At 48.5% G+C, this 23,018-nt stretch overlaps 1 protein-coding gene across 8 annotated transcripts in view; it reads right to left on the bottom strand.

The window, feature by feature from the left end:
* The window catches only part of LOC115146077 (homeobox protein Meis2-like), a 114,998-nt gene that overhangs the window by 26,187 nt on the left and 65,793 nt on the right, over nucleotides 1–23,018 (bottom strand). For all 8 annotated transcript variants that reach the window (XM_029687860.2, XM_029687861.2, XM_029687863.2 and 5 more), the window contains one exon: nucleotides 6,605–6,681. In XM_029687860.2, coding sequence (XP_029543720.1) covers nucleotides 6,605–6,681 — 77 coding nt within the window. The remainder of the gene's footprint in view (nucleotides 1–6,604; nucleotides 6,682–23,018) is intronic.

Raw genomic sequence — 23,018 nt, 5'->3', positions numbered from 1 at the left:
AACAGTATGTGAACCCCTAGGCTAATGACTTCTCCAAAAGCTAATTGGAGTCAGGAGTCAGCTAACCTGGAGTCCAATCAATGAGCCGAGATTGGAGATGTTGGTTAGAACTGCCTTGCCCTATAAAAAACACACGCAAAATGTGATGTAAACCATGCCTTGAATAAAATAGATCTCAGAAGACCTAAGATTAAGAATGGTTGACTTGCATAAAGCTGGAAAGGGTTACAAAAGTATCTCTAAAAGCCTTGCTGTTCATCAGTCCACGGTAAGACAAATTGTCTATAAATTGAGAAAGTTCAGCACTGTTGCTACTCTCCCTAGGAGTGGCAGTCCTGCAAAGATGACTGCAAGAGCACAGCGCAGAATGCTCAATGAGGTTAAGAAGAATCCTAGAGTGTCAGCTAAAGACTTACAGAAATCTCTAGAACATACTAACATCTCTGTCTACGATACATTAAACAAGAATGGTGTTCATGGGAGGACACCACAGAAGAAGCCACTGCTGTCCAAACAAAAACATTGCTGCACGTCTGAAGTTTGCAAAAGTGCACCTGGATGTTCCACAGCGCTACTGGCTAAATATTCTGTAGACAGATGAAGCTACAGTTGAATTGTTTGGAAGGAACACACAACACTATGTGTGGAGAAAAAAAGGCATAGCACACCAACATCAAAACCTCATCCCAACCACTAAAGAATGGTGGAGGAGCATCATAGTTTGGTGCTGCTTTGCTGCCTCAGGGCCTGGACAGCTTGCTATTATCGACAGAAAAATGAATTCCCAAGTTTATCAAGACATTTTGCAGGAGAATGTTAGGCTATTGTCCACCAATTAAAGCTCAAAAGAAGTTGGGTGATGCAACAGGACAACGACCCAAAACACAGAAGTATATCAACAAAAAGAATGGCTTCAACAGAAGAGAATACACCTTCTGAAGTGGCCCAGTCAGAGTCCTGACCTCAACCCGATTGAGATGCTGTGGCATGACCTCGAGAGCAGTTCACACCAGACATCCCAAGAATATTGCTGAACTGAAACAGTTTTGTAAAGAGGAATGATCCAACATTCCTCCTGACCATCGTGCAGGTCTGATCCGCAACTACAGAAAACGTTTGGTGGAAGTTATTGCTGCCAAAGGAGGGTCAGCCAGTTATTAAATCCAAGGGTTCACATACTTTTCCCACCCTGCACTGTGAATGTTTACACGGTGTGTTCAATAAAGACATGAAAACATAGAATTGTTTGTTTCTTATTGGTTTAAGCAGACTGTGTTTGTCTATTGGTGTGACCTAGATGAAGATCAGATCACATGTTATGACCAATTTCTGCAGAAATCCAGGTATTTCCAAAGGGTTCACATACTTTTTCTTGCCATTGTAGATAGAAAGATATATACATGCACCCGGCTGCTACAACCTTCTGCAGTATATTTAGAAGTCCAGGGGACAAACAGAGCGGGAGAGAGGGAGAGAGGGAGAGCGGGAGAGAGGGAGAGAGGGAGAGAGGGAGAGAAGGAGAGAGGGAGAGAAGGAGAGAGGGAGAGAGGGAGAGAGGGAGAGAAGGAGAGAGTGAGAGAGGGAGAGCGGGAGAGAGGGAGAGAGGGAGAGAAGGAGAGAGGGAGAGAGGGAGAGCGGGAGAGAGGGAGAGAAGGAGAGAGGGAGAGAGGGAGAGCGGGAGAGAGGGAGAGAGGGAGAGAGGGAGAGAGGGTGAGAGGGAGAGAGGGAGAGAGGGAGAGAGGGTGAGAGGGAGAGAGGGAGAGAGGGAGAGAGAGAGAGAGGGGAGAGAGGGAGAGAGGGAGAGAGGGGAGAGAGGGAGAGAGAGAGAGAGGGAGAGAGGGAGAGAGGGAGAGAGGGAGGAAAGGAACTCAAATGCCTCTGTGTAAAACCCCAAAATGCTTAGATGAGTGAGAAGATATAAAAACACAAAACGATGTTGGGCCAATTTCAGATTACATTTGGAAAATATGAGTTATTATTTAGCATTTCATGACAGCTCCTCATGCCAAGTCGGAGAGTCATAAAAAAATCCTACAAATCATAAAAAGCACTGTTTCTAAGTGTCTCCCTGGGCTTTCTCAAGGAGGGAGGGAGGGAGGGAGGGGGAGTGAGGGAGGGAGGGGGGGAGGGAGGGAGGGGGAGTGAGGGAGGGGGGGAGGGAGGAGGGGAGGGGGAAGGGAGGGGGAGGGAGGGAGGGAGGGGGAGTGAGGGAGGGGGAGGGGGAGTGAGGGAGGGAGGGGGAGTGAGGGAGGGGGGAGGGAGGAGGGGAGGGGGAAGGGAGGGGGAGGGAGGGAGGGAGGAGTGAGGGAGGGAGGGGGAGTGAGGGAGGGAGGGGGGGGGAGGGAGGGAGGGCGGGGAGGGAGGGAGGGAGGAGGGGAGGGGGAAGGGAGGGGGAGGGAGGGGGGGGATAGCATGCTGAGAAGGGAATTCCACTGCAGTCAGGCTATATGCTAGCTAACACACTAACTATGGCAGGCTGATCTACAGTGAGCAGTATGGGAGAACAAATAGAGAAACTTTACTGATTCTGGCTGGATGGACAAAATAAACAGTGAGGCGCAGTCCAAACTGTGACATCACAAGTAGTAGATGAGGTGATTTTACTTAAAAATGGAATTTGGACTTTCGAGGGGTGCAGACAGACCCCTGAGTCCCCCCTCTATCACCTCAGCTGTGCCTCTCCCTCTACTGTCTATGGATCCCGTCTAGCCTGACTATCTCCCACGTTGGCATCAATGGGTACTTGGCGCCATGGTCTGGTGGATATCCATCCCCTTATCATGTGACCTGTGTTCTGACAGAGGCCAAAGGTCGCCCCCGTGTCTTAATAACTCACTCATTGTATTCCTTTCTGCCGCTAATTAGAGCCTCTCCCTCTGTGTGTGTTTTCCCTAGCGCCGAGCCCCAGTGAGGAGGTGGATAGGTAACAATAGAGTGTGGCTCAGTGCCCTCTTTATTGTTATTAGTGCTCCAGTGCTATGACACTCAGTCATTATGGCCTCAGAGCCTCTCGCTCGCTCTCTCTCGCTCTCTCTCTCTCTCTCTCTCGCTCTCTCTCTCTCTCTCTCTCTCTCACTTTGTTTGTCTGTCTGTCTGTCTGTCTGTCTGTCTGTCTGTCTGTCTGTCTGTCTGTGTCTCTCTCTCTCTGTCTGTCTGTCTCTGTCTCTCTCTCTCTCTCTCTCACTTTGTCTGTCTGTCTCTGTCTCTGTCTCTCTGTCTGTCTGTCTCTCTCTCTCTCTCTCTCTCTCTCTCTCTCTCTCTCTCTCTCTCTCTGTGCCATGGAAATGGCCTGCCTGCCTGTGAGATGAGGGAATAATGAGGGGACGATTTCCTTCCTTTTTTTAGGCGCTGTTGCTCTCCTCAGTCGTCTGTCATCGGACTCATCTCTCAGGGCTGCGTAATAACCCTGTGTGTGTGTGTGTGTGTGTGTGTAGGAGTAAATAATGAATGGTGTGTTGATGGTAGTGAGCGGGGGCATGTCGTGCTGGGCCTGATGCTGAGACATGAAAGGATCCGGTCAGGCCCCATTTAGCCCAGACTGATAGAATAACACAGAGCTGCTGCATTCTGCTCACAATGACAACTGCAGCTGGATTCTACATTCTGGATCCTTGCCTCCAGTCCCCACGCTGTTCCAAGGCATCTCTACCTGAGCCAAGGAAGGCCTGCTGATTCACCTCCTCTGCTAGGTGGAACCTCTAGGCACAACCCTCACCCTCCTTTTCATCTCAAACGAATGTTTCAATGTTTTCCGACCACTCCCCAATACTGTTAGGGTGACGCTAATCTCCACATTGTAAGCAGAGCAAACAAGACGCTAACTAATGGTGAACTTATGTCCCCCACCACACTGTACACACAGTGTCTACTCTACACACACAGAGGGTGCAGTGTCACTCTAACTATTAACACACACAAGGCCAGTGTTTGAGGAACAACTTACCCTGCCTCCTCCTCCTCCATTGCAAATCAGTGCAGTGATAAAGTGTACTTTAACCTGCACTGTTTGTTCCATATTAGCAACACTTGGCTAATGGGGTGTGGGCTGTATAAGACAACAGGTGAGGTTGTAAGCTAACAGCTTACAGTGACACTTAGTAGCTTCCCGCTAGCACTCAGCATATAGCTTTTAGCCTATAGCTTTCAAGGCTAATACGTTGTAAGGCCTAGTCTTTCTAGTTAAGGGACTTGGAAAATAACCAAAGGAATACTCCACAGCTGCAATAGTCCTTCAGGGGGGTAATACAGTTGAGGTGAGGGGCAGGTAAGTGTGCTGGGGGGAGGTTGGTGGAGGGCTTGGCAGGGTGAAAGGGAGAGAGAGGGAGATGCACCGTCCGTTGACACTACACAGAGCACCCTTGTGCCCTCCTCGGGCCGCGATTGTGCCGGTGGACAAAGCCGTGATTCAGGACATCCTCCCCCAAGGGGGAGAGCTGGAAACTGAAGACGGTGGCCGTCCCTCTCGCTCTCTCTCTCCCTCTCGCTCTCTCTCTCTCGCTCTCTCTCCCGCTCTCTCTTTTCCCTCCCTCCGTCTATCTCTCTGTCGCGGGCCAATAACCCGGCAGCGCCCCAAATCAAAGGAAAGCAGCACACAATGCACTCCCTCGGCCAGCCAGGAATTTCATAAGGCCGAAATATCCTCTATCATATCCTGGGTGGAGGGATGGCCCATCTCTCAGGGCCCTGGACCCGGGAGGAGACGACAGCAGACCAAAGAGAGAGGGGCCGGGTCCCAAACAAAGGACCATTTAACTCTACCTCACCACACCGCCATGCCTGGTTATAAAAAAAATAATCTAATTTCATCCTGTCTATTGCTCATCTTTCCTGCACCGTTAAACACCAAATAACACGGTGCTGGCTCCCAACGGCTCTCCCTTCCCCCCTCTATCCCACCACGCCACCAGAGACACCAGAGGCATGCCACCAGAAGCCACTATAAGCCTCCCTAATGACTTTATTTGTGAAAACAGATTCCTGGTGTGTTTTTGTTAGCTAGCGCTAATGTATAAGTGAAACTAAGGCCATGGGTTCTGGCTCACGGTGTGTCTGGGCTGGCTCTGGCTGGGAGACTGGGCTCGTGACGATGCATCCCGCAGAGACACATTTTCAGTCGGTTTATAAACAGATCGGCTCTGATTCTATCTCTCTCTCTGTCTCTGTCGCAATTCCTCTCTCGCTCGTATTCTCTCTCCTCAGTCTCTCTCTCTCTCTCTCTCTCTCTCTCTCTCTCTCTCTCTCTCTCTCTCTCTCTCATTCCTCTCAGGTTAGTAGACTATTTCTGCATTAATCACCATGACACAGGCAAGGCAACTCAATTTTCTGCTCCTGTAGGTAAGGTGCTTGGCGTCCCGAAACAGCGGCATGGCGAGGCATGAAACAGGCAAGCGGGGGCTAATCTTTGGTTACTGGTGTAATTGAAATGCTATCCACACTGTAGGGTGCATTAAAGTCTGATAACAGCGGTTCCTGTGGCCAATTTAAGTAGCTTGACTTCCCTCTGCTAAAACAAAAAGGAGAGAGAGAGAGAGAGAGAGAGAGAGAGAGAGAGAGAGAGAGAGAGAGAGAGGGAAGGAACAAAATGGCCTGACAGATAAGGCAGACAAACCGAGCTAATTCTCCAGGCATGTTTCTCATTGTGATCCCGGATAAATTAGAAAAAAAAATGAATCAAGGAACCAAAAAATCAATTGACCCTCGGGTGTCTTGTCAGGCTGCGAGTGTGATAAACCTAAAAGCTTGGTTAACGTCGGCCCGCCTGCACCCAACTGATAGAGCACTTTGTAAATGAACCCGCTTTGATAAATATATTAAGGAGAGCTGTGAATAAAAGGCAGGGACTTCTCATTTGTAAATAGAACCCTCGCTACATGGAATTAGAATGATAAAATGGGGTTCCATGTAATTAAGTTTGTGTAAGACCTGAAATCCGTGCAAATACCTTCCCGGAATTCTGAAAGGAAGCTGTCAGTTCAATTAATCTGAACATCACCCCGAGAATGTGCTGAACAAAATGAAGCCGTAGATAAAACCTGGGCTAGTATTTTGATACGTAATTCCTGTATCATTTCTGCTTCTGTGATCATTTTATTTAATCCACCACCCCCAGTTATGTGCTAAGCCATCTACAAAGAGACTGCTGGCCAGGCCACCGAAAACCTTAATCCACCATATAGCATGTGTAAAAAAGGGGAGGGGGCGGCTGGTGGGTTTTGCTTGTGTGGCGGTGGTGGTGGTACTGGTAGTAGATGAAGGGGAGGTAAGGTGAGGGGGGGGCCATGTGATCTCTCCTTTTTGATTCAACCATATCCAAGTGAATACATGTATATAAACAGCAGAGACTGGTGACTTCGTGCTAAACACCACAACATCCTGATACCTGGCGTCCAGGGATGCCACAAAGACGTGTGTGTTCGGTGTGTGTGTGTGTGTGTGTGTGTGATGAGGTGTGGTAGGAGGGGGGACTGTACATAAACGGTTTTCACACTTTAGGAGTCTTAGCCGTCTTGGCTGGCGGGTGGGAAGAGGGAGACGAAGGCTTTTGAAAATGAAAGGCAGAGCGATGCTGGTGGCAGAGATAGGAGGACGTGAAGACTTGACTCACCAGTTGTTTACTTGTAAGATGGTCAGGCCTGTGTCTTGGGCTAGCTGCTTTTTCTGTTCTTCAGAAGGGTACGGGTGCTACAAGAGAAAGACAGAGAGATAGACGAGATGAGTTTCTTTGCTCAAAGTGATAAACATAAATATTCCCGTACCGTATCACACTCAGAGAGAGTGAGAGCCGTGGCTGAGGTACGGATGTTGCAGCTACCCAGTCATGACTATGTACAGGTGTATTGCACTGTGTGTGTTGTGGCATAACATGTATTGTGTAGGTGAAGACTATACCTCCCATGGCCTACAACTAACCCCGCCTCTTCCTAATGTATAGACATGACATACAAAGCATAGCCACGACTGTCCATACATGAACACACACACACACACACACACACACACACACACACACACATCAGTGCAAACCTGTCAAGAGGTGGTCAAACAAGTTTGTCAAAACTGCCAACTGTGATAACCTTCCTTCCTCATTCCATCCAACACACACACACTGACAAGCCTTTCAAACACACCATCCAACACAAACAGCCTCTCTTCCCCTCAATCTCCAGTGTCTTAAACTCCGTTTGTAATACAATATAGAAAATGAGTGTGTGAAGATTTGCATTGAATCCATTTATTTTCCTCGAATATCTGAAGGGAACACATGGTACTCTGGTTTCATACAGAGGCCATTGTAGCGCTGAGAGGAACAGAATGATAGGAAAGGTCTCCCCTCTCTCTCGCTCTCCATCTCAACACCTCTACCTGCAAATTTAATTCCCAGAGTGGAGCTGTAATGATACTATTTGTGTCAGATTCAATATAGCAAACATGAGATGATATAAATGGCAGACCTTGGGCCTGTTGTGTGTGTACACTGCTGCTGCTGCTATGAAGCATGACAAAACAACAGTGATCGCTGGTGACAGATGTCTTTAAGGGCCAGATTAGAGGAAAGTGTACACGCAAACGCAACAAACGAGTCGCTATGTGTTTCATTCAGCCGCGCCGCACACACACGACACACATACATGTTGGATGGCTTGCACACACGACAGCCACTGGGGTTTAGGTGACATCTTAATCCTACTCATCCATCGACACACGCTTTACCCTCTGTCACCCCTCCTCCCTCCTTTACCCTCTGTCACCCCTCCTCCCTCCTTTACCCTCTGTCACCCCTCCTCCCTCCTTTACCCTCTGTCACCCCTCCTCCTCCCTCTCCCCCTTTACCCTCTGTCACCCCTCCTCCCTCCTTTACCTCCTCCTCCCTCCTTTACCCTCTGCCACCCCTCCTCCCTCCTTTACCCTCTGTCACCCCTCCTCCCTCCTTTACCCTCTGTCCCCCCTCCTCCCTCCTTTACCCTCTGTCCCCCTCTCCTCCCTCCTCCTTTACCCTCTGTCCTCCCCCTCCCTCCCTCCTTTACCCTCTGTCCCCCTCCTCCCTCCCACCCTTTACCCTCTGTCACCCCTCCTCCCTCCTTTACCCTCTGCCACCCCTCCTCCTCACTCCCCTCTTCACCCTCTGTCCCCTGTCACCCCTCCTCCCTCCTTTACCCTCTGCCACCCCTCCTCCCTCCTTTACCCTCTGTCACCCCTCCTCCCTCCTTTACCCTCTGTCACCCCTGTCCCCCTCCCCCTCATTTACCCTCTGTCACCCCTCCTCCCTCCTTTACCCTCTGTCACCCCTCCTCCCTCATTTACCCTCTGTCACCCCTCCTCCCTCCTTTACCCTCTGTCACCCTCCTCCCTCCCTCATTTACCCTCTGTCCACCCCTCCTCCCTCCTTTACCCTCTGCCAACCCTCCTCCCTCCTTTACCCTCTGTCACCCCCTCCCCCTCCTCCCTCCTTTACCCTCTGCCACCCCTCCTCCCTCCTTTACCCTCCTTTCACCCTCCTCCCTCCTTTACCCTCTGTCACCCCCTCTCCCTCCCCTCTGTCTCCTCCCTCCCTTTACCCTCTGTCACCCCTCCTCCCTCCTTTACCCTCTGTCACCCCTCCTCCCTCCTTTACCCTCTGTCCCCCTCCTCCCTCCTTTACCCTCTGTCCCCCTCCTCCCTCCTTTACCCTCTGCCACCCCTCCTCCCTCCTTTACCCTCTGTCACCCCTCCTCCCTCCTTTACCCTCTGTCCCCCTCCTCCCTCCTTTACCCTCTGTCCCCCTCCTCCCCTCCCTCCTTTACCCTCTGCCACCCCCTCCCTCCTTTACCCTCTGCCCCCTCCTCCCTCCTTTACCCTCTGTCCCCCTCCTCCCTCCTTTACCCTCTGTCACCCTCTGTCACCCTCTCCTCCCTCCTCCCTCCTTTACCCTCTGCCACCCCTCACCCTTTACCCTCTGCCTCCCTCCTTTTACCCTCTGTCACCCCTCCTCCCTCCTTTACCCTCTGTCACCCCTCCTCCCTCCTCCTTTACCCTCTGTCCCCCTCCTCCCCTCCTTTACCCTTTGTCACCCCTCCTCCCTCCTTTACCCTCTGTCACCCCTCCTCCCTCCTTTACCCTCTGCCACCCCTCCTCCCTCCTTTACCCTCTGTCCCCCTCCTCCCTCCTTTACCCTCTGCCACCCCTCCTCCCTCCTTTACCCTCTGCCACCCCTCCTCCCTCCTTTACCCTCTGTCACCCTTCCTCCCTCCTTTACCCTCTGTCACCCCTCTTCCCTCATTTACCCTCTGCCACCCTCCTCCCTCCTTTACCCTCTGTCCCCCTCCTCCCTCCTTTACCCTCTGTCCCCCCTCCTCCCTCCTTTACCCTCTGTCACCCCTCCTCCCTCCTTTACCCTCTGTCACCCCTCCTCCCTCATTTACCCTCTGTCACCCCTCCTCCCTCCTTTACCCTCTGTCACCCCTCCTCCCTCCTTTACCCTCTGCCACCCCTCCTCCCTCCTTTACCCTCTGCCACCAACCGTTACTTTGTTTCTTGTTTCAGTTTTTCACCAGACCAATGCCGGGTACGCATGTGATAGTAACTTCTAGCAATGTCATTTTGGCCCTATACTTTTCAATATAAAATAACTTCAAAAGATAATCATTGCTCCATTTTCTCATTTACAGCTACAAGAATAGATCATATAACTTGTTCTATCCTATCAGTAGAACAAACAGTAGAACATTTCTTCAGGTAACAATGTCTGTCTCAATGTTCCCTTTTTAATTAAATGAAAGAAGAAAAAAACATTTTAGGAATGCGCTCAATTAATAACAAACAAGGCTGGGATTGGACAAATAATGAATCAAGGCTGCAAGGAGGATTAATCTGATTCTACTTGTGTATGCAGTCCCTTTTAATATGCTAAAATCATTAACAAAGAAAGATGATAATGCTTACATAGAAATACATTGCCTGATTGCCAGGTGCTGACATTTTCTTGGCTGAAGCAGACAGTTTTTCTCTGTGTGTGTGTGTGTGTGTGTCTCCACCTTTATGAGCGTGTGTTTGGCTTTTCTCTTCTCTTCCCTGCACAACAACATGTAATAAGAGTAAGGACCTTTCCTCCCTCTCCCTCCACTCTCAGCTTCCCTGGCTTCTTCACGTTAGCAATGACCACGGCCACCATCAAAACCCACACAAACACTCTGACATGAACACACACACACACACACACACACACACACACACACACACACACACACACACACACACACACACACACACACACACACACACACACTCTAATGGGGAGCGGAGGTGAGGGGAGAGGAGCAGACAGGGCCAGATTGGAAATGGGAGTGGGTCATTTACATTGCATTAAGGCTTCCTCGGCCTCTCGGGCTCAGACCCGGTCATCAATCGCCCCACTGTCAGCCGGGCCGGGTGATAAATACAGCGGGCCGTGGCACGCCGTGGCCAGCAGCACCACATAATGAATGGTTTGAACAAACAAGAAAGATGTCTCATCAAGGAGAGTGGGGATGTTAAAGCCCCTTGCAGCAAAAAGCCCTGAGTAAGGAGATTTACTCCTAACCACATAGACACGACAAAAAAAAAAATCCTATTTCACTCAGCCTCCCTCCCTACACCAGACCCCCCCCCCAGCCTCACACACACATACAGTATATATATACACGCATGCACACACTCAGTAAACGTGTGTCTGTGTCTTACAGCTTACAGCCACCCCCCTCTCCACTCCTCCTCCACCTCACCTCACCTCCTCATCTCTCTCTCTCTCTCTCATTCCCCCTGTTTCTATGAGTGAGAGTCTGCAGGCCACACACAGCTTTACATTGTGGCAGCACTCTAAAGCATGGGGGCTCTGAATATCCCGGCCAGACAAAACGGACAGTGCTGCGGTCTAGGAGCTCATACAGGCCGGGGTGCTTTGTACACACAACCCAGAGAACCAGGCCATCATGGCAGGCTAGCGGTTAGAGGGCTACAGCAGCCGTGAAATTGGAGGAAGGGTATTTAGCCCTTTGAGCAACCTCTTCACGTTCATTTCCTCCGTAGAAAATCTAGGGCCGTAAATCACCAATGTCAAAGAAATAATATGAAAACCCGAGATAGATATACTCTGAGTGAGAGACAAATGTGTTAAGTCGAAAATAATAAATCATTCAGTGTTTTTGATTGTTGATTGTTTTTTTCTTTCCTTAAGATGTCTGTCCTCCCTCAGAAGCATGAGTGTGACATGATTTCTTAATGGATGCAACACAAACCAAACCCACAGAGATCAAAGAGGTTATTGAAAATCTCCCTCAGCTAGCTTTGAATGGAATCAATAGAGCGAGTTACAAACACCAAAACCAATATCCTGAAAAGGGGAATTGGCCACAAAATCTAAAGCGCTCCATCCAGTCTATAAATAATTAGGCCTAGAAATGAGCTGCGTGTTTTATTGCTCAGTACAGTGCGGGGCCGGCCTCTTGTGATCGAAACAGCTCTGTTAATTACACAAGCAACCACACTCCTCTAATTTCTACTATCTGACCCACAGATACACCCCCCAATACACACACGCACGCGCACACACACACGCGCACACACACACACACGCACGCACACGCACACACACACACACACACACACACACACGTGATGCTGCAAGGTGTGTGTGTGTGTGTGTGTATGTGTGTGTGTGTTTGTGTGTGTGTGTGTGTGATGGCTCTGTTGGCCAGATTAAGGGTGTGATGCTCTCTGTGCTCTCTGATAGTGCTGAATGTAATGGCCCCTGCGGTTGCAGCACATTACCAGCTGAGCTAGGCTTCCATCATTCCTCCCTACACACTCCTCCTTTAGCCCCAGAGAATACCCTGCCAGACCAGCTTTTCCACCTTACCCTACCTCCACTAGACCACTCTTACCCTTATCCCATATCCATCAATTCCTACTGCATCCCCATCCATTCAAATCTACTGTCTGTCTTGCTATGGATCAAATTCATATAAATATACAGTGGCCATTCCTACAACCCTCCCTAATGCGACTGTCCAGCCATTACCCCCCCCATCCCAACTTCATCTCACCCCCACCGCTTTATCCTCCTTCACCCCCACCCCTTCACCCTGAGCCTACTGATGGATGACATCATCAGCGGCAGGGCCAGTGTGGCATGAATTATAGTCCCAGGCCACAGGGTTACGGTGTCCTGCAAATCCATTCCATGCTAATGACTCCCTCCCTCCCAGGAAATCACAGGCCATTGGCTGTTTACCCCCAACGCCATGGCAACACACCACCAACCAACCTCCCATTTGTTTTGTTTTCTTCCCTTGTGTTGATTGGTGTAATTTGGTCCCATCGATGTCGCTATAGGCTTATTAAAACCATATATCCTTTCGATCTTTATTTCAGCAATATTTAATAAAGACGCCACTTAGCAAACCGACATGATAATTGTTTGAGTGTCAAATATTTTTGACAGGATTGCTTATTGTGTTGATAGGACCGTATTGAGTTACTTGGATCTTCGATTCTGCTTTATGCAGCAATGTATTAATCAAATGTAGGATTTCAGATATTTTCCAAATTGATTACAATCTTATTTGTTTTTTATTCAAAGTGACTAGCAGGGATAATAATAATACTCACAGTCTAAATAAAAAGAAGCAAATGAAGGCACGACATTTGAATATGTACTCTGCATAGAGTTGGAGTAAGATTGGCACATTTGAATATGTACTCTGCATAGAGTTGGAGTAAGATTGGCACATTTGAATATGTACTCTGCATAGAGTTGGAGTAAGATTGGCACATTTGAATATGTACTCTGCATAGAGTTGGAGTAAGATTGGCACATTTGAATATGTACTCTGCATAGAGTTGGAGTAAGATTGGCATTTGAATATGTACTCTGCATAGAGTTGGAGTAAGATTGGCACATTTGAATATGTACTCTGCATAGAGTTGGAGTAAGATTGGCACATTTGAATATGTACTCTGCATAGAGTTGGAGTAAGATTGGCACATTTTAATATGTACTCTGCATAGAGTTGGAGTAAGATTGGCACATTTGAATATGTACTCTGCATAGAGTTGGAGTAAGATTGGCACATTTGAATATGTACTCTGCATAGAGTTGGAGTAAGATTGGCACATTTGAATATGTACTCTGCATAGAGTTGGAGTAAGATTGGCACATTTTAATATGTACTCTGCATAGAGTTGGAGTAAGATTGGCACATTTGAATATGTACTCTGCATAGAGTTGGAGTAAGTTTGGCACATTTTAATATGTACTCTGCATAGAGTTGGAGTAAGATTGGCACATTTGAATATGTACTCTGCATAGAGTTGGAGTAAGATTGGCACATTTGAATATGTACTCTGCATAGAGTTGGAGTAAGATTGGCACATTTGAATATGTACTCTGCATAGAGTTGGAGTAAGATTGGCACATTTGAATATGTACTCTGCATAGAGTTGGAGTAAGATTGGCACATTTGAATATGTACTCTGCATAGAGTTGGAGTAAGATTGGCACATTTGAATATGTACTCTGCATAGAGTTGGAGTAAGATTGGCACATTTGAATATGTACTCTGCATAGAGTTGGAGTAAGATTGGCACATTTGAATATGTACTCTGCATAGAGTTGGAGTAAGATTGGCACATTTGAATATGTACTCTGCATAGAGTTGGAGTAAGATTGGCACATTTTAATATGTACTCTGCATAGAGTTGGAGTAAGATTGGCACATTTGAATATGTACTCTGCATAGAGTTGGAGTAAGATTGGCACATTTGAATATGTACTCTGCATAGAGTTGGAGTAAGATTGGCACATTTGAATATGTACTCTGCATAGAGTTGGAGTAAGATTGGCACATTTTAATATGTACTCTGCATAGAGTTGGAGTAAGATTGGCACATTTGAATATGTACTCTGCATAGAGTTGGAGTAAGTTTGGCACATTTTAATATGTACTCTGCATAGAGTTGGAGTAAGATTGGCACATTTGAATATGTACTCTGCATAGAGTTGGAGTAAGTTTGGCACATTTTAATATGTACTCTGCATAGAGTTGGAGTAAGATTGGCACATTTGAATATGTACTCTGCATAGAGTTGGAGTAAGATTGGCACATTTTAATATGTACTCTGCATAGAGTTGGAGTAAGATTGGCACATTTGAATATGTACTCTGCATAGAGTTGGAGTAAGATTGGCACATTTGAATATGTACTCTGCATAGAGTTGGAGTAAGTTTGGCACATTTTAAATATAAATATGCCATTGTTAATATTATAACAGTTCTGAATGATATTGAGGCATTTCTTATAGATCAAAAAGATATGCCATACATATATCCAATTAGACTTTTTGAAGCTATCCCTCATGATTTGATTACTGTGCACGGCACGATGGTTTTTTACATTTCATAATGAAAGTCCTTTTCCTTGAATTGTTGGATTTAGTTTATCAGTCTGACAACGTCAAATGGGCTGACAATTGACAATCTTACACTGTAGCTATTTCATTATAATCAATGAACATTTGACTGCTGAAACGTAGGCCCATATCTTTTGAAACCTTGCTTGCTGTTGAAGCTCAAAGACAAGGTTTTTGTACGCTGCGTATTCCTATCCTCCTCTCCCTCCCTGTGTGTGTGTGTCTTTGTGTGTGTGTTCTTGGGTGGGTGGAGGGGTTTGGAGGGGGGTTAGGTTTGTGTTTGTTTTATTTTCCTGGGGACTAAGCTGCTTCCTGACAACAGGGAGAAAACAGGCAAGAATGCCACATGACTCAATGACTCAACCTCTGTTGCTTTCAACTGCCTGAGACTGTGCCAGACACACACGCACACACACACACACACACACACAAACACACACATATATATATATATATACACTCCCACACAACCATCCACCAGCAATCCAGACCCCATCCACACACACACACACACACACACACACACACACACACACACACACACACACACACACACACACACACACACACACACACACACACACACACACACACACACACACACTAACACCTAGACTGTTCTCTGAAATAAAACAGTTATCATGTCATAGACATCAAAGTGGTGGCCAGGCAGCCCTATTGTGGAGCATTAGGTTGGCTGCCAGGGCTCAGTATAGTAGTACTGCCTGCTGCAGCAGTACTATGGCAGCAGCCCCAGCCCCCCCTCAACTCAGCTCAACAATCGCTGGCTGGCCTCCTGCATGGGGCTCCTGGCCCCCAGCCAGTCAGACTGTTTGCTCTACACCATTCATTTATGTTCATTGGAGATGGTGCAAGAGCCTGCCAAGCAAACTGTTGCCCCTGTGAAGGAGGGAGGGGAACTGGCAAATGAGGAGGTGTGGGAGTGGGAGGGAGGGAGGGAGGGAGGGAGGGGGGCATCTCTAGAGGATATGCGAGATCTGGGCTTAAATGTCCATGAGGCTATAAACCAATCACTCCCACACTCTCCCAGAGCAAAAGCAAGCGCAAGGGCTGAGGCTCATGGGTAACGGCCTACACCCAGCAACCAATCAGAGGAGAGAGATGTTTACGGTGAACTGAACTGTATGTCTCCTGGTGTATTACTTTTGATAACATCCTTATTGTCAACTATCTAAGAAAATATCCACAGTGGGGAAGGTAGAGCTTGGTGTTACCACAGCCTTGTACTGTTTATGGTGAGCAGGTGGATGGAGTGGTTTGGGAGACCCTCATGTGAGTGTGTGTGTGTGTGTTGTTTTCTCTGGTCTCAGATGTGGCCCGCAGCCATAGAGATGGGACTGTTTAATCATCAGATCAAGTTCATGGCTTCTCTTTCTACCACACGGCCACCCCACCGCTTCCAAGGGGAGGAATATGATCCCCTTATCCTTACAGAGGGTACCTGGTCTCTCTCTCTCCCCTTCACTCTCCTCCCCCTTCTCGCTCTCTCTCCCCTCTTCTCTCTCTCTCCCCCTTCTCTCTCTCTCTCTCTCTCTCTCTCTCTCCCCCTTCTCTCCCCCTTCTCTCTCTCTCTCTCTCTCTCTCTCTCACCCCCTTCTCTCTCTCTCTCCCCCTTCTCTCTCTCTCTCCCCTTCTCTCTCCCCCTCTCTCTCTCTCTCTCTCTCTCTCTCTCTCTCTCTCTCTCTCCCCTTCTATCTCCCTCTCTCCCCCTTCTCTCTCTCTCTCTCCCCCTTCTCTCTCTCTCTCTCCCCTTCTCTCTCTCTCTCTCTCTCTCTCCCCTTCTATCTCCCTCTCTCCCCCTTCTCTCTCTCTCTCTCCCCCTTCTCTCTCTCTCTCTCTCTCTCTCTCTCTGTCTCTCTCTCTCTCTCTGTCTCTCTCTCTCCCCCTCTCTCTCTCTCTCTCTCTCTCTCTCTCTTTTTCTCTCTCCCCTTCTCTCTCTCTCCCCCCTTCTCTCTCTCTCTCCCCCTTCTCTCCCCTTCTCTCTCTCTCTCTCCCTTCTTCTAGCTCCCTCTCTCCCCCTTCTCTCTCTCTCTCCCCCTTCTCTCTCTCTCTCTCTCTCTCCCTTCTCGCTCTCTTAAACGTTAACACTTGTACTGCCCCGCGAAAACTTTTATCAATGGCTTTACATGGCAAAAGTTCATTTTCAGTCCTTTTTAATAAAATATAAATAATAATAATGTGTTTCTATCGTGTTTAATTGCAAGAGGGATTTTGTAAAGACTGTACCAGTATTCCAGTACAGCAAGAGCAGTCATCTTTGGTGTTGCACAGCTTGCAGCGGGTGGTTTGAAGTAATTCATGTATACTCTTTGAAAGTGACTTTTAGGGTCTATAAGGTAGTCATTAGCGGGCTGGTACGGTCACCTAGGGCCAGTGAAAAAGGAGAGTGCCCATCCCCCTGGCCCATCATTCAGGACCCCCCATATCCACACCACTTGCCACTATTGCCTGTCATAAAGACATTGGGAGCCGCTGCTTACACGCTAAACGGCCCAGTCCACTGCTAGCTGGATAAACACCGACACCAGTTTAATGACCTGAGCACACATTGTAAAGCGGCGGCAGGTTACATTTTTAAAAAGCAGGGAATTGGTGAGCAGGCTAACAGGCCAGCAGGCTAGCAGGCTAACAGGCCAGCAGGCTAACAGGCCAGCAGGCTAACAGGCTAGCAGGCTAACAGGCTAGCAGGCTAACAGGCCAGCAGGCTAGCAGGCTAACAGGCCAGCAGGCTAGCAGGCTAACAACCTGGGTCGAAGCTTCCAAGGTCTAAAGACATAGGAGGAAGAATTTGGGCCTAAACGTTCTCATGTTAACTTAATGGTGTCCAGATCCACCTGGCTATTGTAGCCAAACGGTGAAGGGGAGAAAGAATCTGTTCTAGCCTCCGGCAAGGATAAAGGAAAGACAAAGATGGCCCTATAGAAATACTGAATCCTTCACATTGTAAGAGACCGGCTTAACTCTTCATGTGCTGCTAGAGTGGCACACGCCTTTTCTAACTTGGATCTTTCTCTGGGAGACTGAAAAGTCTTACAGCACTAGTACAGCTGGGACTTGTAAGTCACAAACCCTACATGTCCCATGTATTACACCATTAGGTATCTAACTACCTCCGAACAAACCCTACATGTCCCATGTATTACACCATTAGGGATCTAACTACCTCCGAACAAACCCTACATGTCCCATGTATTACACCATTAGGGATCTAACTACCTCCGAACAAACCCTACATGTCCCATGTATTACACCATTAGGGATCTAACTACCTCCGAACAAACCCTACACTTCCCATGTATTACACCATTAGGGATCTAACTACCTCCGAACAAACCCTACATGTCCCATGTATTACACCATTAGGGATCTAACTACCTCCGAACAAACCCTACATGTCCCATGTATTACACCATTAGGGATCTAACTACCTCCGAACAAACCCTACATGTCCCATGTATTACACCATTAGGGATCTAACTACCTCCGAACAAACCCTGCTCCATTATCTATCTCCCCCACCGTCCCTCTCCCCAGGGCCTGAACTTCCCTGCTCCATACTTTAATATATTTAGTCTGCGTGAAACAGGACAAGGTTATTACACGCTGAGTGTCCCAGGAATCTCTGTGCTCCTCCAAGGGGCTTCTGGGTAAGCCAAGAGCAACAGGGTCAAGCGACAAGGGTACAGTGCTGGGCATACTTCACCTCCTAGACTCTCATGGTCTGTTGTGAATGACTCGGAGTATTTACAACGTTTGTCTATGTTTCCCCCTTCTCTGTTGTGTCCTCTAAACATTGTTTAACTTTCACAAGAAGAAGTATAGTGGGATTTTATCTTGGAGCAGTGGCACAGGTTTTTTTTCTAACCTTTATTTAACTAGGCAAGTCAGTTAATTAAGAACAAATTCTTATTTTCAATGACGGCCTAGGAACAGTGGGTTAACTGCCTGTTCAGGGGCAGAACGACAGATTTGTACCTTGTCAGCTCGGGGATTTGAACTTGCAACCTATCGGTTACTAGCCCAACACTCTAACCACTAGGCTACCCTGCCGCCCCAGTTTCATTTGTAGGGGCGGGGGTGGGGGGGTGAGAGAAAGCGTTTTGTTCCCCTATGCTAGATGAGGTCCTGAAAGTGGCCCTTGATGGACTCTCCTTCCACTTGAGTATTAAATGAAGTATTTAAGTATTCATACACAACCAGGACGTCTCCATTCTGTCTCTCAGAAAGACACTCCACGTTGGCCTCAGAAATGGCCACTACGTTATGCTATCATAGCCTGCCCTAGGACACAACGACAACAGCAGAGTAACCACTTAGTGGAGGCTAACAAAAACCCACAGGGCAGGTATGTAATGTCAAGCCTATTTGGAGATGTTATAGCACATTTGTAATGTCAATTCATTTGTTTTTTGGGAGGTTCAAATATCAAAGCAGGATAACATTTGTCCATTACAGGGGGTGAAGGGGTTGAGGAGCTGCTTTCAGAAACAGCTGCAGGGGACATTTCCTGTTTGCTAATGACTCTAAATGTGTTCAAGACAACCATGTCAAGTCCTTGTTTCTCTGAATGGCCTGAACACTGCTGGGGTGAGGAGTAGCAGTTGTCTTAACACTGACAGACAGACAGACAGACGGATGGACAGACAGACGGCCATACATTCAGACACTCAGGCTTAGGCCCCATTCAAGGAAGTGCTGAGAGCGAACCACAAGTGTATTCATCTCAAATCACAGGCACTTTGAGCGACTCAGGTGAAACCAAGACAGCCAAGCCCTGATCAGTCACCATACCTGTTGTGTCTGTTTAGGTTGCAGGATGCCATTTCTGCCTTTCACAAACACACGTCTTTGAGAGAAGCCCTTTGATCTGGGACGGTTGCATGACTCAAGGAAGCGATTTCCCTGTCAATCATCAGTGTGTGTGTGTGCGTGTGTGTGTGTGTGTGTTTGTGTGTGTGTATGTGTGTGTGTGTGTGTGTGTGTGTGTGTGTGTGTGTGTGTGTGTGTGTGTGTGTGTGTGTGTGCGTGCGTGTGTGTGTGTGTGTGCGTGCGTGCGTGCGTGCGTAACTACGTGTCTGTTCACTGACACATGCCCCGAGGATCTTTCACTTTCTTAATGTTCCATGAGAGGACAGAGGAGTTAAAATGCCTGTATAATGAGCTGAGGAGAGAAGAACGGAATGGAGAAGAGAGGAGTGGTAGCTTTTAGAGGTCTAGGCCGGCTAATCGTGGCTATACTCTTAAGTGCATTCTACCATCCTCCCTCTGTCCGTCCATCCATCCATCCATCCATCCCTCTCTCTCTCTTTCCCTGTAGTGCTTTCTGGCCTGATCCTGCCCTGGGGCCGTACTGACCTTTGACCTGACTGGCCCAGGCTGGCTACAGGCCCCTCGTTTGTTACAGGCTTTATCCACTGACAAAGCAGGCAGGAAGCTGGCAGCCACCCAGCAACCCCATGGGAGGATGACCATCAGCTAGCTCAGCTTACCGCTTATTAGACCAGGGTGGGGAGTGTGTGTGTGTGTTTGTGTGTGTGTGAGGGTAGGAAGTATGTGTAAGGGTATGCAGTGTGTGTATGGAGTGTGTCTGCATGGAGTGTACAAGTGTGTGTGTGAGGAGCAGGGGGAACCTAATCAGAAACGATCGTAACTGACCTTTTTTTTCATACACGCCGCCGGTTTTCCTAACTAATGAAACGCAAAGAAGAAAAAGCCTGGAAGCCACAAACGTCCCCGTCTCTGGGCTAACCCGATCAGCTACGCATGTTAGTGACAATCAGGCAGGCGTCCAGGCGAAGGACTCGGGGGACCTTGCAGCGTATTTCTGTTCTGACCGCTCATCTCCTGTCTTTCCCTCTCCCTCCCTCTCTTCCTCTTCTCCTGCCTCAGCCCAGTCATCTGAGTGGCCGGCAGAGCTCACTAAAACATTAGATCAGACACTCCAGTTCCCTCTCAGCACTCCATAAAAGCTGGGCAATTCATACTTCATTTAAATACATTGCCATTAACAAAGCTGATGAACTTTTACTCCTTAAATCTAATGGGCCATTTTGCCTGGCTGTTGCTGGTACTCCCCCCCCCTCCCCTCTCTCTCTCTCTCTCTCTCTCCCTCTCCCCCTCTCTCTCCCTCTCCCTCTCCCCCTCTCTCTCTCTATCTCTCCCTCTACCCCTCTCCCCCTCTCTCTCTCTCTCTCCCTCTCCCCCTCTCTCTCTCCCTCTCCCCCTCTCTCTCTCTCTCCCTCTCCCCTCTCTCTCTCTTTCTCTCTCTGCCATTGAGAGGCCTATGTTAATCCACACGCAGTCAGTCAGTGACTCAGTGTATGACTATCCACTACAGTGATTGAGGTAGGGGGGAAAGAAGGGGATTTGGAGGCTTTTGTCTGACCTCTGCCACAGACAAGCAATGACACGAACCCTATTCTGTGGGACTGCTGGGAGATTTGGCGGTCTCACTCTCTGTCTCTCACACACACACACGGACCCCAAAGTGCAGGGGAGGGTCATTAACCACTGGGTCTAGAGCGAGGCACGATGGCTCCACGGCACGGAGGCTGTTGACAAGCGTCTGTGTTCTTTTCAACAACTCGTTGAGCCACACCCCTCCCCCTCCCCCACTTCCTCCTCTTCTCTCCTCTCCCCCTCCCTCACCCCTTCCCTTCTCAGGAATGTAACACAACCGCTCGCTGAGGTAACCCAAGCCCCTCCCTTTCTCTCTTTCTCGTTGAGAGCGAGAGAGAGAGAGAGAGAGAGAGAGAGCGAGAGAGATGGGGGGGGGGGCAGACTGGAGGTGTAAGACAGCTGTTGTTGTTTTTTCTCTTGCCCTCCTTCTGTCTTTCTCCCTCTCTGTCTCTTGCCCTCTTTATACTTGCCACCACCCCTCTGCATCTACTGTGGAATAATTAATGAGTCAATTGAGCTGTGGAGAGAGAGAAGACTTTGACCAGCAGGGGCAGGGGATTTTATTAAGCTATAGTAATGCCTCCAGTACAGTACTGACTGTAGCTCCACTACCTATTCTTCCAATGAAGAGGGGGCATCCAAAGCACGACCACCACCCCAAACCTGGACTTCCAATATGGGAACTCCGCTCTTCTACGCTCTCCACCTAACTGGTGTTTTCTACCATTCCAGTCCTACTCCACCCATCCCCATCCCCATCCTCCTCTCCTCTCCTCTCCTCTCCTCTCCTCTCCTCTCCTCTCCTCTCCTCTCCTCTCCTCTCTCCTCGTCCCAGCCCCTCCTGATGGCAGGATCAGGGGCCTGACTAGCTGACCTGTCTGGTGATTGATGATAATGTCTCAGGAAGTCATTTTCCCCCACAGAGCCCTGCCTGCCGCCCTGCTGCCTTTCACCAGGCAGGCTGAACCACTACAGAGGTGACCCAGCCCAGCCCATCACAGACACAGACACACAGGCCCACTTTCAACTTTCCGCCTGCACAGGTCCGCCTGCCCCCCCGGTGGAGGACAAAGGGTGTAGTCAATACCAGGATCAACAGTGGAATAAGTGGGGTCGGATGTTAGCGTCCATAAGAAAGCTCATCCATGAAGGATGACAGTGGTGGATGAAGGATAGTAGATTGTGGATGGGCTTTGGGATGAGAGTCGAAGGCAGAAGGCCTCATCTGCCTGACCATCTTGTTGTTAAAATCAACAGTGGACATCTTGAACCGGACCAGGCGGGTGATGGCCCCGGCCCCTAACTCTGGGTGCTGAGGATGGTTCCATTACTGTCAGTGGTTACCAGGTCCATTATGGCAATTAGGAGCCCTTCTAACACTAGGAATCCCTCTGCCTGCGCTGCAATTGCTAACATCTGCTAACATCAGCCTCCTTCTATGTTCGGTACAGTTTTCTTTGCTTAAACACACATCTTTTTACAGTCCCCGCTGTATTTTTCTTCTTTCTCCACGGCGCACTCCACTTTTATTTACTTAATTCCACTCAAATTGTGCCTTAAAGAGATCCCTCTCGGTTTGAATCCAAATAACTTAAAATGACCCGTGAAGAGAGAGAGAGAGAGAGATGCTTTTCAATAGGCTCCATTACTTTTCATATGGTAGCAGGAGGAGAGAGAGGGGAGGGAGGGGAAATGGCGTGGAGATAATCAATGGAAGAAGGACCGTTAGCCTATTCATCTCCCCCAAACGATTGTGGGTTAATACACACTGTTGCATAGGCAAACAGGGCTGTGTGGCGAGCACATCTGTCTGCCTGGATGGGCTACTTAATGAAACAAGGCGGCCTCTGGGTGCAGAGATGAATGGCTTTCCTACAACGAAAATGGACTCTTCTAACAGTGGCTGAATCCCAGGCTGAGATGCAGGTCCATATGACACGGCTCTATACATTCAATACAGTGGAGACTCTAGCCTGTGTCCCTGAGAGACAGGCTTTAACAAAGAGGGTGCCAGGTAGTAGAGAGGACATGGCCACCAGAGCAGCTCCCCACGGTGATCATATCAGGGATCCCCTAATGCGAACAAGAGTTTGACTGATCTGGGAGAGAAAGAAGAGAGTGAGAGAGAGAAAAAGGAGACGTACAGTAGAGAGATAAAGAGAGAGAGGGAGGGAGGG

Source organism: Oncorhynchus nerka, linkage group LG18 (assembly GCF_034236695.1).
Source record: "Oncorhynchus nerka isolate Pitt River linkage group LG18, Oner_Uvic_2.0, whole genome shotgun sequence".
Taxonomy (NCBI): domain Eukaryota; kingdom Metazoa; phylum Chordata; class Actinopteri; order Salmoniformes; family Salmonidae; genus Oncorhynchus; species Oncorhynchus nerka.
This window is presented reverse-complemented; position numbering and strand designations above follow the sequence as displayed.